We start from the raw sequence: 21,230 nt of genomic DNA, 5'->3' as shown, positions 1-21,230 counted from the left end.
ATTTTTCCCTATCCCCAACCTGTTCCTGAATCAAAGCTGCAGTGAAGCCAACAGGCAAATCCTACTTTGGAAGCCAAAGAGCTGAGGCACAGGCTGCCTGAAGCATCCCCACCTGCCCAGGATGTGTCACTTCTCAGAGGGCAGGCACTCAGCCACAGCTCAAGCAGCACATGGTGACTGAAAACCATCCAGGACAAGCAGTGAGCTCCAGGCCCTTATGGCTGCACACGCTGCAGCACATTTCCCCGGACAGGGCTGGGTTTTAAATCAATAAATCACCTTCTCATCTGATACAAATGCACAATGATTTATCTCCTTTTCCCAGGTTAAACCCAGTGGAAAGTCTACACCTGTCAGGCCCTATGTGCTTCCCACTAGCAGCCAGCCAGCCAAATTCCACCTATCTACAACCACTTGTGAAGATGCTTCTGCTCCCTGGCTGTAACTAAATACCCCAGATAACAGCTGGCCATGAGCTCAGCCAAACAGATATTGTCTTACAGTACAATGGAAGATTTTGTTTACAAAACAGTTTTACCCAGAAGGGATTTCGTAGACTTTACACTAAAAGCAAGACTGGTTGTTGAAATTATCACAGAGCCAAAAGCCTGCCCAGGACCCCACATCCACACATCATGTCACTTGTGGGCTAAAGCAAAGGTGGAACTGAGCCACACAGTCCTACAAACTCCCTGTTAAACCAGTCCAGAGGCTGAGAGCAGTGCACAGCATTGCCTCTGATGTACCCTCCATCTCCACAGCTTCATTCTTGAACTGTAAAACAAGGGCCACACAAAGCTCTCAAGAACAATTTCAGGTGTGTTCAGGTGTGTCACTGTGATATTTTGTGAAAAATCCCTTTGCCAGGATTTTTTTTCCTGAGAAGCCTCAGAAAAGAAATGTAAACAATAATTATCTGATTGCTTGGAATGTGGTTGGTTGCTTACCAACAGGTGCATCTTTGATTGGTTCCATGTGAACTGTTTTAACTAACGACCAATCACATCCAGCTGTGTCTGACACTGAGTCTGTCACAAGTTTTTATTATTCATTCTTGTCTAGCCTTCTGATGTCTCCTTTCTATTTCTTTAATATAGTTTTAGTATATTATTTTCTTTTAATATAATATAAAATCACAAATAAATTAGCCTTCTGAGAACTTGGGAGTCAAATTCTCATCTCTCACCTCATCCTGGGGCCCACAGCACCACAACAATTAATAACCATACCAGTGTGCTCACACAGCAGCAGACACGAGCCAGTGCACATCACCTCTGCTCAGTGACCACTCACTGCTCCCACTGAGAGGCAGAACTGCCTGGGCTCTGCTGACATCCCCTTCACCCTGCCCACACAGCAGCACAAATGGTTCATCTGTAGTGGGAAAGGGGCACAGCACTGCACAACCCCTCAGGGAGTGCCTGGGAAGCGCTCCCATGTCCTGGGATGACACCGCTGCAGAAATGCAACATAAATCCCTGATGCCTAGAAAATATCAATGGGCTCCACTTGCTTATTCATTTCCATGTGCCCACTTGTGTGAGGCCACCACAGCATGAAATCCAGGATGTTCTCATGCTGTGGCAAGAAGGGAGATGAGAACAAAGGCGTAAAATGGCTCCAGAGAGGGTTATTAAAGTGGAAGTTTGGAAATATAAAAAGTCTGCCTGTGCACAAAGTTTTCATCTGTGCACAAGCACAAAGGATTTATTTTGGTACTACCAAAGGACCACATTAAAGGCAACCACAGGGAGATGTGAAAAGTAGGGAATGAGAAGGAAAGGAGAGAAAGGCTTTGTGGGACTACCAGCACCAAGGGGAATAGTGCAAAAGCTTTCTTCCAAAAATATTTCTGGGAATATGTAATGCTGGCACTGTACCAAGAGACAAAAGTTTATTAAGGGAAAGTTTTCGGATTCCTGATGAAGTCAGTGTAACAGCCAAAGCCACAAACAGCCCACTGCAAAAGGAGCCAGTGCCTGCTCTGGACTGGGGCCAAGGGAAAGCAGGCCATGAGCCCTAGGTGGCAAGGGCAAGCAGCAGGGCAAGCACAGGGGAACTCAACCCAGCAGCAAAGTCCAACAGAGCAGCATGTGAACAACAGTCAGAGGAGAGAGTGCTCCCTCAGTGCAATCCAGGGGATCCCCAGGTCCTGCAGGGTCCCACGCCTGTCTCTCTGCAGGCTGAACAGCACCTGCCACCTCAAAGGAACCACCCTGCTGCTAAAACAATACTCTGAGAGACAGAAAACCATTGAGAAGAAGAGATTCTGCTGCCACTAGTGACCTTTGAAGCCTCCTGCAGCTCTCCCTGGAAGCCAGCTGGAACACCCAAAACTGTCAGAAACTTGCTCCCAGCTGCAGGAACATAAGCAAGCAGTTGGTTAGATAACATCCTGCCCCCTAAGGCAGAACAGCTTATGCACAAAGAAAGAACCCCAGCAGACCCTCTTATCACCCCCTTTTAGGATTCCTATGACTATGAGAATTCCTCACCATATCTACACTTTAAGAAGATACTGTGATCTCCTATCCAGATCACTTGGCACTGCCAGCAGTGACAGCCCCCACACTTCCTGTGCACCAGCACACACAGCCAATGCTTCTCTCAGCCCTTGTCTCCTCAGCACTGACCACCAGCCTAGGACAACTGCAGTTTTGGGGGCTCTCAGCCCCTCTGCTCCTGCTGACAGGTCAGGACAGCAAAGGGGACTCAACAATTTAACTGCTGAAGCTGGAAGGCATCCTCACCTACACACCCAACAGAGCTGCAGCTGATGGCTCTGGTAAATATCAGCTAATCTGGGTGAGATTCTTACAGTAGAGGGACACTCTGGAATTTACACAACCAACAGGAAAACAGGCTTTCCCTGACATTCTTCAGGCAAGTCAGTGAGAAAACAAGCACAGGACCTCAGCAACCCCCAGGCCAGACAAAGCTTTACCAGAGTCCTAAGAATGGCTCAGCTGCCACGCAGGAAGGAGTCCAGCACTTGCACAGAAGGAACAAAACTTTCCACAGGACAATCAGCACCAACAGAAGTATTCCAGGAAGAGGGACTGTAGTCTCCAAGGCCCTACCTTGCTATCCAGCTTCTTCATTGTCACCAGGTCCAAGGACTTGAGCGAGTGCCCGGTGGGGGTGATGAAGTAGAGGCAGACGTGGATCCTCGTGTCGTGGTAGTTGAACAGAGACCGGCGGATTTTCAGCTCTTCTTGCAAATAATTTTCAAACTGCGTATCAATGTACTCTACGATTGGCCTGTAACTAAAACCATCCCATTAGCAAGCCAGCCACTGCAGCACAAATCTAGATTGTCTAAAGGCTGAAGGAATTCTCCTAGATGTTCCATGATATCACTAAAAACAAGTTATAAGACTCAAACAATTCAGCTTTGCAATGGGAAAAGTGCGGGGTTTGCACACAGACCTTATAATCCAAAGGTTGCTGGAGATTCTTGAGGCTGCACTGCAAAGTCTAAGGACAGTGGAGCACAGAAAGATGACTACTTCCCCATCTCAAACTTTGCCCAGATTTTAGGGCTCAGCCATCTGTCTGCAGCAATGCAACATGACCAAGGAGACACCTTGGGATCCCAGAAAGCCTTTACCTGGGGTTTGAACAAGATGTCTGTGTAGTTAAATGAGACCAGTTCAGAACAGATAATTCCTGACCCTGCTCTGAGGACAGCTGGTTAACAGCTCATGCTCCTGGAGGACAGCAATCTCTGCTGGAAAGACTTTCTGCCACCTCTCTTTCTGGCTGTTCACCCTCTACCCTTTGTCCCCAGAACCACTACAGGCAGCGACTCCTTTACCAGAGACACAGACACTTCTGCAGTGCTGCAAGGGGAACTGCAGGCAGTTGATGTCTAAGCACAAGGCAGACACACCGAGCAGATGGCACAAGACCTGCCTTTCGTCCTTATTGATCTGATCCCCAAATCCAACTGCATCCACGATGGTGAGCTTCAGGTGCACGTTGCTCTCCTGCAGGTCGTAGGTGCGCGGGCGCAGGCGCACGGCGCTCTCGTAGTGGCTGGCTTCCTCCGTCTCAAAGGTGGTGTTGAACAGGGTGTTCATCAGCGTGGACTTCCCAATGCCAGTCTCACCTGGGGAGGACAAACCAGCAGCTCACTGCAGTGGGAATCTGCCACTTCAAAGCACGTTAATTAGAGAACTGAATGACACTGTGGAAGGTCACCGCGAGTGGCTCGTGGACAGACATGTAATTGTCATATGGGTGTCACACAGACAGTGTCTGCCTTCCTGAAGGTCTCCCCCCATATTTAATGCAAACAGCACAGAGCACTTGGGGCTTGCCTCCCAGCATCACACAAAACACAGCAGCACAGCAAAGCACACTATTTTCCTTTCCATGACCCCTGACTTTGCCTGCACTAGAGAAGCTGTGCAGAGGACAATTTTAGTAGCCATTGAAGGACACCTGGGATGCATCACAAAAACTTCTGTCCCAGAATATTTGGCTGACAAGCTGTTTGTGAGCAGAAAGGCTTTGAACTGCTGCTCCTGGTAACGAAACAAGAGTGATATTCTCCAGTTTGGCCTAGAAGGAGCCTCATTTAAACTCCTTATTCACTCCTCATTTAAACTCCTTATTCACTACACACAGCCCTACTGGTCATGGGGGTGAAGAGAGGCAAAATCTGAGGAAATAACCTTCACTGCACAGTCTATAGCTGCTGTATTTCTGCTGGTCTAGCAGGTTACAATACTTCAGACCTCATACACCCTACAAGAACCAGCCAAAAAAGAAATTATGCTCATCTCATCACTGAAAGGAATTGGGCTCTAGTACTCCAGCCAGCATTGCCTGCTAGATTACATCAATACCAAAATTAAAAGCCAAGGATACAATAAGGTTATTTTAAAGTCAGTAAGGAATAGTCCCCCTCCCTTTCTAAGCACAGAGATGACCATGCTGGCACCTAGAAAGCACTGACTAGGCACAGCTCAGACACAAACCTCTTGTGCCCAGATTTGGGGTGCAGGCTCACACTCAGAAATAACCAAGTTACCAACAGCAGCTCCCACATAACCCATGGTGCATCTGACTGTATCTACCTAGACAGCATACCCAGCAAAAGCTGCTCATGCAGCCACCCCAGCTAGCATATGGAAACACTTAACTTGCTATATACAGCCTTCCTTTGATCCTTCCCATTGCAGAGCTATTGCAGCAGAGATGATGAGCAATAACCCACTGATTACAGAAATCCTCCTGGCTTGACTCAATGTGTTTCTTAAGAGTTTGGCATTTCTGACTTGCTGAAGTCACTGCCAAGGCTGGTGGCATAGCAGGACACTCAGTAAATGCTGGTCCCAGCCTCCCCCCGTGGCTGTTTGCAAGGACAGTGCTCACCCACACAGAGGATGTTGAAGCTGAAGCCTTGTGTGACAGACTTGCTGACCAGCTGATCAGGGAGGCTGTCGAAGCCCACATGGCCCCCCAGGGACAGGTTCCTCTTCTCTTCATTCTGCCAGGGAGAAGAAGCCAGATTAGCAAACTGCACTGAGATGGCAAATCAGGCTGATGAGACCAAGATCACCCACCCTCCTGGGCGCTGCAAAGCCCAGCAGTGCCCCTAAGGGCTTGTGTTTGGCACATCCCAGCACAAATCCCCCAACAGCCACCAACAACAGGAGAGGGTGTGAAATACTGATCTTCATGGGGAGCTGGGAGAACCAAGCTACCAGGCTCCAAAGTAAAGAAAACACCAGTGTGAGCTTCAACTACATGCAGCTGGGAGAGATTAGCAAAGGAAAACCTACCACGGTGTGTTTTAGCACTCATTTCTCTTCGACTTTTTTTTGGTATTTTATTTTCACAAACCCTCCAGCAGTGAATTCAGCTTGACAGACTGTGCATTTTTCCCTGAGTACTTGTCATTCCCCTTGCCATGGCCACAAGCAGTGAGGTTTGCTCGCTCAGCGCTGGGGGTGCCGCTGGCACAGGCAGGGCAAGGAACCCTCTTGCTCTGCCATCTGTGAGCACACAGCTTTCCTCTGTTCCTCTGCTGTTCCTGTTCCTGCCTCCCCCGTGTGCACTTTGCTCTCCCTTCTGTTCCCTCCCTCCCCCACAGAAGCTGATCACCTGTAGAGGCTTTGCTTAGGAACTAAGACAACAAAATCCGAGGAGACAGCGGCTCTGTGACCTGTGCTAGACAGAAAGGCAGAGCAGAGCAGACATAAAGTCCAGCAAAGAAGAGCTGACAGAAGAGTAATTTCTCTTTCTAGTGGCTAAAACCAGGAGATTTTGCAATTTCAACAGATGCACACCTCTCTGCACAACTAAGAAATGATGTCTGAACCCAGGGACCAGACCACCATCCCTGGAGCCCCTCAGGCTCTTACCCACCCATGGAAAAGCAAGGAGACAGGACTTCAGAGAATGAATTGTGATTAATTCACATTCACAATTTCTTTGGCAATTGATTGTTTTTCTTAACCACCAGCACACATAGAAAATGGGAATGGAAAAAATGTCTGCCCTTGGTTTGGCTCTGACTCTTCTGTCTGTTCCTGACAATTGGAATTTAATGTCCCAGCACTAAAACTGAGAGACAAGAGCATCCCTGAGAAGAGCTTAAGCTGCCTGTCAAAATTAAATGAAGTCAAGAGGAAAATAAATGATGTGATAAGCCTTGCCTCTGTGCCTGCAGTAAGGTTGCTAAACAAAACACAAACCTTTGTTCAACTGTATCTTGAGTCAAAGCCCCCTTTAGCTCTGCCTTTGGTAGAACAAATATTCTCAGTCTTGTAAAATATACCATTTAAATCACAAGAACAACCTGTGAACAGCTGAAACAACTTCCATGCCTCACACACAAACCTTCTGGCTGTTCCATTTAGCATTTTTTACCCACTTTCAGATTATTTTAGCCCAGTGCTCTCCCAAGTGACTCCCTGGACAAAAACACAATTGAATCAAAGCTGGGCTCCTGTGACCCATCCTATTCTGTCCAATCAGGATCAATCACACTCACTAACTTAGCAGAAAGAGCAATCATTTGAAGTTTCCATGTGTAACTGACGTCAGCAATTACAGTTTTGAGATGGTCAGAGTTCAGGTGAATTAAAAATAAAAACAGCCCCTAAGACAGGGAGATCCCCAAGGTTAACTCTCCTCCCTTCACCTGTCAGCACAGGGAGATGCTACAACTCAGACCCCAGGATACACAGGGTGTTTTAAAGGTGAATCTGTGTTGCTCCAGTCAGCTGAATGCTGAGCTGTGGATCTCACATGGGGTGGCACAACCACACTGGGAAGGGAACCTGGGACACGTGTGAGCTGGGCAGACTCAGAGCTGATGAGGTCTGGCTTTGCCCTGGAGGAAGAGGCTGGCACAAGGCACAGGAACCCACTGCAGGCACCAGCTGAGCTCAGGGGGCTTCCTCAGGCTCTCAGCCTCCACTCCTCATCGTCCCAGCACCTCGCAGAGCTCCAGCTCCCAGCTCTGCAATGCGGTGACAGCCGGGCAGGCTGTTCCCACAGAAAGGAACTGGGTTTGATGGTTACACTTTGTGTCTTTTCATTTTCAGCAATAAACAAAAACAAGCAAATAAAAACACAAACCAGAAGCCTGGAATGACATTTTGGATGGGAAATAAATAAAGGCTGCCGATGGCTATGATTGGGCTGAAAGTGCCTGAGGCTGGGAGGAGGTTTCCAGGCAACAGGCAGCACCACTGCTCGAGATTTTAAAATAGGCTCCAGCTCAGCAAGGCTGCATTTAAATAGGCTCCAGCCAGGCAAGGCTGCATTGAGAACTCAGTCATGCCTTGGCTGCAGGAAACCCAAATGCATCCACACGGGGCTTTTTCTCGTTTTTTTTTTGGCACTCAGTAGCTGTTCACTACAGGACAGGAATACACCTACTCAGAGCTGCTCACCATCTCTCAAAGCTGTTAAATCAATGAGCCAAACTTCAGTGGAATAATTTTTGCCAGTGACCTTGAAATGCAGTTTCCTTTATTTCTGTAAGCAGCAGAAATAACCTGGTTCAAGTTCAAGGCAGTGCTGATACCAAAGCAGAAAACCATTTGCTGTGCTTGCAGTGTGTTCAGCTGTCATTCAGCTCCAAAGGGATTTTGCTGTGTTAGGATAAACAATGGCAACAGCTGCTGGGAAGTAGGAAGGCTAGGAAAATAAAGAAAGAGGGGGAAAAGTTTTCACTGTTTTATTCTTTCTCTCCAATCCATTGAGCCTGGAAACCTGACAGCCTTGTGAATACAACCACTGCTCACCTGTGGAGTTTGGTGTGAGGACCTGTGCTGGAGAGGCGCCTCCCCACACCCTGAATCAGCATCCCCAGATGACCAGCCTTTCTGGCCAGCCCCCACGTGCCAGGGTGGCCCAAGGACAGCTTGAAAGTTCACCTGCCAGTGAAGGCAAGGTCACACTCCAAATAGAACCCCTTCCAGCAGAAGCCAGCCTGCCACACTCAGCATAAATAATCAATCCAGAACACAAATGCTGCAATAAATGAGGGCAGCACTAATGCAGTAATGTAGGGGGGTTTGTTTTAAACAAAAGCTAAGGATTTCAGTAGAGCTTTCTCCATACTTTTGGCAGCAATGAGAGTGCCTTGCAGGACAGGAGCTGGGCAGGTCATATGGCAGAGCCAGCTGGGATCAGCCAGGGCAGAGCCAGGCAGGATCACAGCCCTGCCCTTTCCAGTTGCACTGCTCCCTGCATGCTCCTACCCTCCTCAGCACTCAGTGTGAGCCAGGCCCCTCCATCTGACAGCCTGCAGAGACAACTCTGCTGCTTCTTACCAGGCAGGACCCCATCCTGGGGCTGCAAACCACCACGAGGCAGCCAACCTTTCTTGAAGCCCATTTCACCATGGCACAACGTGATAATTAAGAGTCTGCAATGGCTCCAGGTGGGAACTCTAACCTCAAATAGCAACTGCAGGCCTGACCATCCCTTCTTGGGTCACTAATAACATCCTATAATGGGGCAGCTGCCAGGGCTCTACTTGCAGGCTTTGAACATGCTCTTCAAAGATTTCTGTGCCTTGAGCTGATCTTCAGACTTGAAGCAGAGAGCCAAGGGGATAAATCATATTTTGAATCTGGAATTTTGTGGGAAATGAAAGATTCATCATAAAGTCAGAGCAGAACTTAAGTGTTTTCAAATCCTAAGTCCTTACGTTTTCACAAATGTTCTGTCCAGGCAACAGGCACAGAAATAGCGTCTGGGGCATGGCCACAGGAACAACAGCCATCCCAGAGGGATGGATCAGATATCTTATGTATCTTTAGCTCTGATTCGACAGCAACATCACAGGATCCTTTTCCTAGCGTGCAGCAGAAAGACAGACATGTCCTTGGTAGCACAGATGGACACATTTAGCTGAGCACCACAAGAACTGAAATGAAACCTCCAACCATAGTGCTTGAAATGTGCTGTAATTACCAGGCACGCCAGCTCCTGGACACACCCTGCTGGAGGCTGAGGGTGTATTTGGGATGTACAATGGCACATCAGCCCATTCCTGTGGCTACACCAGCTCAGAGCTGCCCAGGGAACCAAAATCTGCTCTTCAAACCCACATCAGCTTCCGAGCCCATCCCCAGCAGGGTCACCACGGCTGTGCCCTGCAGCAGGGCTGGCAGGCAGATGGAGCAGGCAGCTGGCCACAGACCACAGCCACTGCAGAGGATGTGTTATTTGGCCCTTTACTGCAAGTACTACAGCCACTGCAGATGATCCGTTATTTGTCCCTTACTGCAAGTGAAACAAGAAAAGGCAGCAGAGAAACACAATCAGAAAGACCAAATCCAGATCCCATAAGAGGGTCAACACAGCACCACATACTAATTTGTCTCTTCTTCATAGACAGTGATAAAAGAAACCTGTGAGAAGTGCACAGGCTACAGCTTCAAACTGTGTGCCTATGATTCTTCAAAAAATAAAAACCCAATCACAGTTTCTCTTCATGCTTCACCTCCAAATTAGCATCAGTTTCACTCTGCGTCATTGCATTTTTCAGCAGCTTGTTCCAGGAAAAGTGGTTTTACCACTGCCTGCACAACCAGGGGAATGTCAGCAATGGGACCAGCTCCATGCTCAGCTGCCCCTCAGCTGCAGGGTTCCTAGCTGGGGCTCCTGGTGCAGAGCAGAGCAGCTCTGAGATTGCTTTGAGATGTGCTGCCCCAGCTTCCTTTGCTTTCACCAGGAGCACTATAAACAGAGTGGGCCTTGTATAGAGAAGATCATTCTGATATCAGTTGGTTAAAAAAAATATCTCTAGAAGTATCATCTTTCAGTAATCCCACCAAAAAATTCTCCTTAGTGACATATGCTCGTGTTTCCTGCTTGAGACAACCCTCGGGCTTTTTTCCTGAATGATGCAGGTGAAAGCATATGGCTAAACAGAAGTGTAATTGAATGCCACAATCATAAATGGTGATACTTATTTTTGTTAAATGGTGAAGCTGGCATGCTGGGACTTGCAATGTAAACTCTGGGCCCTGCTTCATCAGCATACAAGCAACTGGTGAATAAAATCAAGAGGGAAAACAAAACATCACATGGTTTAGCTGATAAACAGTGATGAATTCTGGATGTATACCCTGAGGGATAGCACAGAACTTTTCTGTATCTGAGCTGCCCTTTCCCATTTCTACAGCTCAACAGAACATAAGTGAAAAAGATGAACAGCTGACATTTTCCAAGGCTAAACAGCAAAGACCTACAGGGCAAGAAGGAAGGAAATTGAGTTTTCTCTCCTTTCTGCTACATGAATAGGGCTTACACTGGAGTAGTGACCTTCAACCCAAAGGTGTCTGCTGCTCCCAAACACTGCCTCCAGCACCTCTGCACCACCAGCCTGGGATCTGTGGCAGGCTGCAGCTCTCCACATGCCAGCCCCACACAGGGAGAAGCTTGTGTCTTCCAGGAGCTCACCAGGCAGCTGTATTTCAGGTCCTTCTCTTCCCAGAGTTTACCCAACTTACATTTTACACACACACTTAAAAAACACAAAGAGGCAACAACACAACATCTGCATGGTGCTTTTCCATAGCACTTCAATTCCCACTACTGAGGCAGACTTCTGTTTCTAAATTCCTCAATCCTGGATGTCACCTTGACCTTACACCATGACAAATCCTCCAGTGGTTTGCTGGGTCCAGGCATCATTTGTGTCACACAGATGCCCTGCAGCAGGGCTGTGGCACTGGCTGTTCCCAGGGAGCACTGCTTTGCCCTGCAGGGAACACGTGGACGTGGAGTGCCAGGCACACACAGATCCTCTCCCTTCTGATTTACAGTCAAATCAAAGCAGAAGGAAAATCCAGAGCTAGCAGATTGCAGGTTCCTGAGCAGAGTGACTCAGAGAGCAGCAGGAGGAAGAGCAGGGAGGGCTCCCCAAACCCTGCATGGCCACAGTGCCACTGCAGAGCTCAGGGGCTGGCCTGGCACAGCTGGGCACTGCTGCTGGACACAAAACAATGACTTCACCCTCTCGATGCCCCATCCACAATCCACAGCAGTGTGTGCAACACAAAGATTAATACATGCACCAGTGGCATCTGTAGGATGCTATTCCCTTGTCTCCTGCATGGAAGGACATGGAATCAGGAAATCATTCCATCCTGGTGCAGGGAGTCTCATTTTGCAACTGAGCGGAGAAAGGACTGAGTGATACCTGGCTGTTTATCCAACCCAAGCTGAGCAAGCTGGTCCCAGTTACAGGCTCACATGTGCCAGCCACAGGCACTGCCTGGCCCCTCTCAGGCTGGGCACTTGGGGCAGCAGCTCCATAAACCACAAAAGAGAGAAGGGCAGCTTCAGAGTCCAGCACAGGCAGGTCCCCAGTCCAACCCCACAACCTCCCCCAAATGCCCACCACTGCAGGATTCCTTACGAGGGCACTTGTAGTCATCATCATTTCACAAGTGCACTGAGTCATGGAGCAGTTGAGTACTTGCCTAGAGACCTTTGGGCAAACAGTGTCAGATGCCAAATTCAACTTCTTTGTCCAAGCAGGCACTCCCTGGGCTTGGCCCAGCTTCTGGATCAATGCAGAAAAATTTGACAAATTACCTCTCTCTGAAGAATCTCTCCATCTCTGAATGCTGGCTCAATAAATGCCACTTGACATTTGCAAAGCGACAGCAGTGAGTGGGGACTCGTGTTTCCATGAAGAAAATCTCTCTTTTGCCTAACTCAGAGCTGAGGGGCACTTAACAGCAACTCCACACCCCATGTAAGGAAAACACCTCTGTGGTGTGAGCAACATTCAAAACACTCATAAACACACATGGAAACATTACCTGTCTTGTACTCACAGGCTAACGACTATTAGATGTGTAACAGCACCAGTGGATGAGATTGCACTTCACAGCCTATTAAGCAGAAGGACATGGTCCAAGAGAGGTAATGAGACCAGATTTGACAGTGAGAGGATTTTGAGACCAGTGAGAGGATTCTGAGCATAGTCAGTCTTAGCAGAGGGCTCAACAGAGGTGGAGTAGGCGTGACCTTGTGGGTGCCTTTGGCACTGGAGACAAAATGAAGCACACTCAGCTCACTGGGGCTGGCCAGCAGAGCTCTCAGCACCTCTTAGGCTAAAATTGGCGTGTCTAAATGGTACCTAATCTCAAGGAGATTTGCAAAATGCAAGCACACAGCCAATTCTGAGGTTTTCAGTTAATCTTAAGCATGGGCTTAAAATTTCAGATCCCCATCGTGGAGCACTTACTAACAGGATGGGGAAAGAAGAAAGGAAGAAAAAACAAGCCCACAGATGTGGGGTTTCTGCTGGTTTACCACTTGTCTTACAATACCAATAATAGGAGATAAAGAGCTTCATTTTCATCTTCTCTACTGCCTCCTGCCCCTGGTCACTCAACCAGGATGCACCTGAGACCATGAGCCTTCCACGCCTGTGCAGGGAGGGCAACTACTGTTTTTCCCTGCTGCAGCAACCCTAAAGAGCTGTAAAAGGTAACATGGTGATGCCTAGCATTGCTCTTCCCTCCAGCAATGCCAAGTGCCTTTCCTTCCTTCTGTTTTCCAACAGGCAGCACAGCCACATCCAAGCCAGCTCTCCGTGCGTGGGACGCTGTGCCAGCCAGCCATCTCCAGTTGCTGCATGCTCACAATAAGCTTCCAGCCTACACTGGAGTCCCCCCCAAAAAACCTCCCACTAAACCAACACAATTCCCAGCCCCCCTCCCCGTTAAACCGCTCTTTTAGGAATGCCAAGAATTTTCCCAGACACTCAAGCCTTTATTCATATCCCTCCTGGCTCCCAGCTGCACTGCAGGCAGGCAAAAACATCACTGAAGAAACCACATATGGAGTCACCACCAAGACATGCCAAGTAAAAATCAGAGCCACTTTATATTACAGAAGCAAGAAGGGTCAAGAGCTGGGGTTCTTGCCTTTAACTTTTGCACCCATTTTTAAGATCTGCTCACAAACGTTAAGACCAGTAAGTGACCAGCGAGTGCATTGTGAAGTGCAATGCTCAGCACCTATGGAAAACAAATATTTCAAAATATCCTTGGGCCAGTGCCAAGGTTTCACAATGCCCCACGTGCCCCAGGGCAGTCTCGGGGAAGCCAAGGCTCTGCTGCACAGCAGCAAAACCCAGTGCCTAGCACACACTGCAGCCTCCTCCCTAAGGAGGTGGACAGGGATTTCAGTGAGAAGCCAAGCTCCTTTAAGGGAGGAACTCCTTAGGCAAACTCCTTAATTGCTTTCCTGTATCCAAGGTACTGGTGCCAAATGCTCTGGATTGCTGGGCACACCTTGTGCTGTATCCCTTGCTGGGCACACCTTGGGCTGGATCCCTTGTGGGGCACACCTTGGGCTGGATCCCTTGCTGGGCACACCTTGGGCTGGATCCCTTGCTGGGCACACCTTGGGCTGGATCCCAGCACCCAGCCAAGTGCTCGACACTCCCAGCACCAGCCTGGAGCAAGGACCTGCACCTCCACTGCTCCCCTTGTGCTCCAGCCTGCTCCTTCAGCACTTGTGAGCACACAGCTGAGCTGAGGGCACTGCCTTCAGTGTCACTTCAGCCCCAGCAGCCTTTCCTCCTTCAGAGAAACACCACAAACCACAGAACACAAAATAAAAATCCTACACGCATCTGCAGAATCAAATGGCACAGGCTTAAAACGTCAGTTTTTGCTGATGCTCAAAGCCAAGTCTCAAGGGAGAGTAAACTCCTCATCTTCTTATACCACACACATCCAAGTTGATCCATTCACAACCTGTGAATGCAACATCCGTTTTAATTTTCTGCAAACAAACTGACTGTTTCTGGCTTAAATTCCTCTCTTTTTTTACCACAAGCAAAATTCCCACATGCTTCTTTTCTTAAGCTGTTATTTAGTGATTTCCCTATAACATTTATAAAGCCTAATTAATTAATTGTGAGGTTTTTCTTAATCAAGAGAGGATTAAATGGGCATTTTGCCTCTATCACAAGTCCTGGACGAGAGTTTACAACAGAGTAAAGCAGGATTTACCAGGCATTATGCATACAGTGTTTTGCAAACATGAAGGCTGCCTTTGAGAATAAGGAAAGTTGGTTAAAAATAAAGAAAGCTATGGAACCAAAAATGAAAGACATTTCCTCCAAAATGACCTTAAAGGATGAGAAAGTTCAGCTTCTCGGCAGCCTGAGAATTCCATCCCCCATAAGCTATTCAAAACCAAGCAAAGTCCAAAACACAAATGAAACTTTTTAAACAGACTGAAAAAAAAAAGATCCTGAAATACAAACAAAGCCACCCAACACTGCCCTAGTTAGTTTCTTTTAAAAATTATTTATTCAGAAGCTGCTGAGGCTTTTCAGTTAATGGACTTCCCAATTAACCCTGTCAAGAGCCTAATCTTAGCACCTTATCTAGTGCAGACTTTCTCCAAGTTCACCCAAGGCAGTGATGCATTCCCAGTTTACTCAGCTGCTCTAAGCTGAGGAATTTCTTTGGTTTCCCAGCATCCTTCCATGAGGAAGAGGAGACACTTGGCAAACACAAGTGGCTGTGGGACAAAGCCAGGAGATAAACTGAGTGCCTACCCTTAAGGACTGGAATGAAAAAGGTTTGGAGCAGTTTAAAAGAAGTATCGAAGAGGGGAAAAAGGATCTGGATCCCCATCACTCAAACAAGCCACGCTGGATAGCAGTCACCAAGCTTATTTGCTTTAGTTACCACTTAAAATAAACATGGCTAATTCCCACATACGTTTCCAGAATTTATTGCCCAATTACAATAAATACTATTGTCCAGTATATTTTTAGAGAAGGGAACAGAGACATAATGGGAACCCAAGAGCCTTTGGTCACCACTGTATGCTTTTTCCCAGTTTGGCTTATGCAACCATGCCACAGCATCTCCACCAACAGATCTTCCAGCTACTGACCACATCTTCTTGTAATAATAACTGGAAGACATTAGAAAGAGAATATCCCAGAATATACCACTGCAACTCAGCTCCTCTGAGGGCTACACCAGAGTCATCATACTAATAAGCTGACTGCTATATATCCTATTAACACATGCCTCCAGAAAGCCTCCAAGTGTATTAGCACAGAATGCCTTTAATCTGAAGAATCAAGGCAACAGAAAAAAGGAAAAGAAAACCTCTATTTGAAAAATCCTCACAGCAGAAAGATAAGCTGAAAGCACCATTTGTTCTGTATGAAAATACAGAATAAATCTATATTTAGGAATATGAGCTGGAAGCACCTTTGCTGCAGAAAAAGGGAAGGGGAATGTTGCTGGGAGGCCAGCTGCCACCTTCCCCAGGCAGCATTTCCCTGTGGCAGAGCTGAAAGCCAGGATCAGCGCGGCTCAGGAGGGAAGGCTGCTGTGAGCAGGGTGTGGAGCAGAGAGCTGGCAATGCCCCTGTGCACCCAGAGCCCGGGCACCCAGCAATGCACACACTGCAACACAGCGGGGATGGTCTCCTCTCCCAGCAGCAGCCCTGAGGACTGCAGGGAGGTCCTGGCAGACACGGGAAGGTTCCATTTTCCAGCATCACCACAAGCTCTGGGAACATGCTGCACACAGCCACAGCTGAAGGCATGCCTGTGCAGCCCTGTGCAGGCAGACGTGAACTCAGCAGAGCAGAGCTGAGGGCTGAGCCCTGCCTCTGTCCCAGCCAGAGCCAGCTGAGGGCTGCCTGTGGGGGACTCGATGCATTCCCCACATGTTTCCTTGCACACAAAATGCAGACTCATCACAGCATCTCATGCAATGGTGATGAGGATGGGAGAACCCCAAGCCTTGGATGGAAACCCAGCCCAGGCTCTCTGGCTCCACAGCTCCCTGTGACAGTCTGGGGCTGAGGCCGTGCAGCCAGAGAGGGCAAGAGCCCCGAGACAGAGGGCTCGATGGGAACCTTGCTCCAGCTGTCTGACATCCCTGGAATTTCATGCCCATGGGAGACAGACACTTTTTGGTTTCACAAAGGAATCTGAACATCTAAAAGTGGTGCCTTCACAGTGCTGACCTGGTCAGCCACAAGCCGAGAGAGGCGATTAGGGCTGTGTCCAAGAATCCTGTGGTTCTCACTGACACCACTCCTCTCTGGAAGTCTCCCATCACCCCATTTGGAGGATGTCGATTCCCTGTCTGGGTTTACCTTCTGCATCCCAATGTCACAAACTGGATGAGCATGGCTGTTTATACCAGAGAAGAGGTTCTGGAAGGAAAGCACGTGGCTGGGACTGAGGACAAAGAGCACTTTCAGGATTTTTTTTTCCTCACTTGGGCTGCTCTGGGAGAAGAAGTGGGCTCTCTTAGCTGTCTGACACTTTTATGATAAGTGAATACAAATGCAAAGCTTCAGGTATAAACCCAGAGCTGCAGCTATGCAGATGTGGGGAAGAAGAGAAACAAGCAGAATCTGCATAAACACAAGGCCCATCTCAACAAAACAAGTATGGGACAGGATAATGTTACTCCCAAAGGCGGCACAAACAGGGCATCTGAAACAAACAGGGCAGCTTCTCCCATCCACAGCCTGAAGTGTGTTCAAAACATTCTGAATAATCAAAACTAATCCCACAAACGTGCCCTTCCCCTACACAGGTGGGGAGAAGCGTGCAGCCTGCCCACGCCCTGCACGTCTCCCTCAGTCCCATCACCTCCCAAATTCCTCCTCTTCATTGCACAACCCAGGAAAAGCCAATTCAGCATCACGCCAGCTTCTCCCCCTCCCAAGCTCGGAGCCAAAGGGAAGGAAAGGAGATGAGCGTGACTGCTGCTCCTGCAGACAGAAAAACAGCCCAGTGATGGGCCCTGCTTTGCACAGTGGTGCCTTGAGACGACAGGACTGGGCACAGCGGGGCACTCAGAGCCAGGACTGTGCCGCTCCCCGCAGCTGGAGACAGCCCTGCTGTTCTGCCACACAAGATAATATTTAGGGAGCTTCTGGCCTTCCAGCAACGCTGGGGACTGGCTGACAGCTGCCACCACAGCACAGACGACAAGGCCTGACACCGTGCCGGCTCCTGAAAGGGAGCCATTCTTCAGGCCCGCGTTTGCTTTGCCGGTGCTGAGGGCACACGCGGCCTCAGGCTCCGCCAGCTCACGTCCCTCCACCCACGGCCTGCACCCACTGCAGGCAGGAGAGCTCCGGAGAGCTCGGCAGCTCCCACGCACAACAACATGCTGCCGGAGGAAGAGACACCCCGGATTCACCAGCACTGACAGCCCCACAGCAGGGAAGGGAAAAAAAACCAAAAAACATCTTCTTCTGGGCAACGTTTGTACCCAGTGCATACACTGAAAGGAAGTGTTGAACTGCCATGGGCTGTGGTTGAGGTAATTGATTCTGTGGTTGAGGCAGTCAGAGCTGGCTTCCTGCGTGAGGACAGGCGAAATTCCAGGGGAGGGATCTCAGGCTTGGAGATGCAACCAGCAATTTGTCCCCTCCAGTGGAAAGCCATTTTCTGCATCGTTCCCTCCCAAAAAACCATACACTACAGGCAGGAGAGCTGGCCAGCACAGGAGAAGGGCTGCTCCTGCTGGGTTGGCTTTCTGGTGCCCGCTACCAGCTTGGAGAAAAATCTGTCACTTGTGCTCCACACTGCATGGGGGACCACTTGAGTTTATCCAGGCAAAAGGTAAAATAACTGAATAGCAGAAACAGATAAAGAGATTTAATACTGGAACTCCCAAATGGTGCCAACTGTCTGGGTGAAAAAGAGAGCAGAGGGAATGTCTGAATTCAAATCAACCCGTTTTCCACTAGACTTGAGCCATGGAAAGGTTTTCCTTAAGAGTTCGTTTAGAAGAAAATGTAAGCCTGTGCTTAGGACCTGTAGTGATAAGACTTCTGGTCATGAAACACAGAGCTGTTCTCAGCTCATTCCTCAAGCCCATCTTTCATAGACTAAGGCATCATGCTGGCCCCTTACAGGAAGAGTGGGTTTAGGCGGTGGGTTTGAACCTGAGCTTACAGAAAGCAACACATGAAGTTTATCACAATGGCAGTTGTGGCAGGAACAGACACCATCCAAAGGTTCCTCTCCTCCCACAGAGCTGGGAGCAGGTGACAAGAAGGCAGTGGTGTGTAAACAGGTAACACTCACACACAGCTGACAAACTTGTCAGATCCTCCCCAAGCTCAGCAACTCTCTGAGACAAAGCAAATCCCATCATCTACTTCCAGCAGAGAAACTGCTCTTCAGCTTTCCTCTGCATAAAGTGGTGTTTTCTCTCCAAGATCTTCTAAGGGACATTAATTTATCATAAAGCTGCCAGTACCAGCCCAGCTGTCAATCACTTACATGAAGGGAAATCTCAGGATTGCACATGGACAGCTGTCCCCAGCCACAGCTCACACACTGCCAGGTAGGCACATGTCATGTGTCCAGGGCTCTCTGCCCTGGGCATCAATGCTCACACATCCCTGTCCGTGCAGGCAGTCACAGTGTCCACACAGAGCAATCGGACAAAGTTAGCTTTTCACATTAAACTCTTATCTGAGCCCAACCCTGAGACTGAGGACACCTGCTTCTTCTCCCAGAACTGCTCAGTTTGGAGCCCACTGCCTTTGCACCACCATGTCAGACTGTGCTTTAGTGCAGACAGTTTTGTGAGCTCAGTGTGCTTTATTTAAAAAGAGAGAAAGCAACAGATTTGGGAAAGCAGAAGTCTTACAGTCTCAGTCTCACATCTCATCCCATTTATTCTCCAATGCATCTCCAGTCACTTCTCTGTCACTTTTTCTCCTTCCAGCTTTTCCAAGTCCTTCAGAGCTCCTGCATTTCAAGCACCTTCTGGCTTCCACGTGCATGTGGTGGTTGGGCTGTTTCCCACTCAGCATCCCCACATCCTTGCTAATACTGCTAGTGTCTGCTGTACAGTCACCACACGTGCTAACTCAGCACTGGCCAGCCCAGGCAATGGAGAAGCTGTGAGCTTTAATGACAAAATAAAAGTATTTAATAAATGAACCAAGCTTTATCAGTTCTCCTTCCACCATGGTGGTGAGCAGCTCCAGAAGTGATGCTTGCAGCCCAAGCCCTGAACACAGCTGTGGCTACCAGAGCAGATGAGCAGAAAACTTCAGTCTCCAGGGGTTGAAGCAAATCTCTCTCACAACAATACAGCCACAAAAACAAAGGTGATGTTGAGCACCACTGGTGTGATCCTGCTACCTCAGAGGCAGATTTCCATGGTGAGCTTCCTTTCATTTGTTTTTGTTGGTCATTTCCAACAGCAGCTCTTGAAGGGAACTTTATTGTGCTGGAGACAGAGGCAGTCTGGATGACTGCACAAGGGAAGTGTGCATCTGGGGAGTTTTCAAAACACATTATCCAAACCTAAGGGTCACTGCATTCCAGGATATCATTGTCAGCTGGACACCTATAAATAGCTTCACCAATCATGAGCCATTGTGTATCAAAACCCCACTTCAGAGGCTTTTTCAGCATTACTTCCTACTGCAAATACAAACAGCTGGTAAAAATAAGTGAATTTATCATCACCTTTGCTTGGCAGTGACAAGCTACTCCCACATGGACTTCATGCTCAGGGAGCTGAGGTATGGTAATATAAAATGGCAACAAGAAACCTGTAAGCCCTGCAGAAAGAACAACTCAGAACACCTGAATCATGAGGTTTCCATGATGCTGGAGGAACAACAGCTGAGATGCAAGCTAGGGGTAAAGGAAACAGCAGCTGGGACAGATGTGTGTCCCACATCAAATAGAAATGAGAGGGTGCTCTCCCACCCTCAAAATCCCTATAAACCCATCCCTGCTCACTGCACAAAGCAAGCAGGTTTCTTCCTAATGGAGTTGGGCACTCAAGCCATGCTGGAGCCCAGCCATTTCCCTCTGGTGTCCAAATGAGAGCCAAACACCATCAGGAGGATTTTTTTACCCTTTCTTCTTTTAAAATCAAAGTGACAGAGTATTGATGTAAGTACACAAAAAAGCAAATTAATTAATTTTTCTCCAGAACTAGGCAATATTTTAGATTCCTGTAATGCCTACAAAAACCTGCACAGGCAACAGCAGGCACACCAAATTAACATTAAAAGTATTTTATATGATACAAATGCGGAAAGAATTGCAGTGAGAGAGTCTTGGTGTTTTCATTCTCTGTCACTGTCATTACCTTAATCTACTCCTCTCAGAGCCTAGAAATATTAGCTTTCTTAAATAAGAGCCCCAGTTCAATTTTCCTTTATGCAAGTTTTAAGTAAGTTACAGTCTTGAAAAGTCATTCCTGAGCTGGAAACTTTTGGGCCAGGATTCAAGGAAATGAAGCAGGGTTTGAGATCCTTGGCAAAAAGTAGCTTACAGAGAAAACAGTAGCAGAGACTTGTTTGTGCTCAAAGGGCATGCCTATAATTCAGGCAGCCACCACTGCTGTTCCCATTTATTTAGTAATATCACACCAGACTATTTTGACTTTGGAGAGCTATGCTATTTAATGCGGTAAACATATTTTTTAGCTCTGAGACAGTACAAGACACAACACCAAGCTTTTTAACGAGAACAGCCCTTCCAACAACAACAAAATATTCAAGCTGTAGACAAAGAATAGTTTTGGGCCGACAGATTTTAGCCAGATTGACTTCCGATAGCAGTTATACAACGTGAGCTGCAGAGAGGCGGCAGTGCACGGGTCACGCTCCATATTTGCTGTACAGCATTCCTCATACATTGGCTCAGAGAGCAGCCAGCCTCAAGGGTTTGCTTTACCCGTGTTTCAATC

General features: G+C 48.1%; 1 protein-coding gene across 2 annotated transcripts in view; it reads right to left on the bottom strand.

Moving 5' to 3' along the window:
• Positions 1-21,230, bottom strand: part of SEPTIN8 (septin 8) — a 32,276-nt gene that overhangs the window by 10,416 nt on the left and 630 nt on the right. The window contains exons 2-4 of one of the 2 annotated variants that reach the window (XM_030957328.1): positions 5,383-5,497; positions 3,916-4,111; positions 3,081-3,261 (exon numbers count right to left, since the gene is read on the bottom strand). In XM_030957328.1, the coding sequence (XP_030813188.1) occupies positions 3,081-3,261; positions 3,916-4,111; positions 5,383-5,497 (492 nt within the window). Of the gene's footprint in view, positions 1-3,080; positions 3,268-3,915; positions 4,112-5,382; positions 5,498-21,230 lie in introns of both variants that reach the window. The other variant, XM_030957327.1, reaches the window with a different exon arrangement.

The sequence above is a fragment of the Camarhynchus parvulus genome, chromosome 13 (assembly GCF_901933205.1).
Source record: "Camarhynchus parvulus chromosome 13, STF_HiC, whole genome shotgun sequence".
Lineage (NCBI taxonomy): Eukaryota > Metazoa > Chordata > Aves > Passeriformes > Thraupidae > Camarhynchus > Camarhynchus parvulus.
Note: the sequence above shows the minus strand (reverse complement) of the source record. Positions and strands in the feature narration are given on the sequence as shown.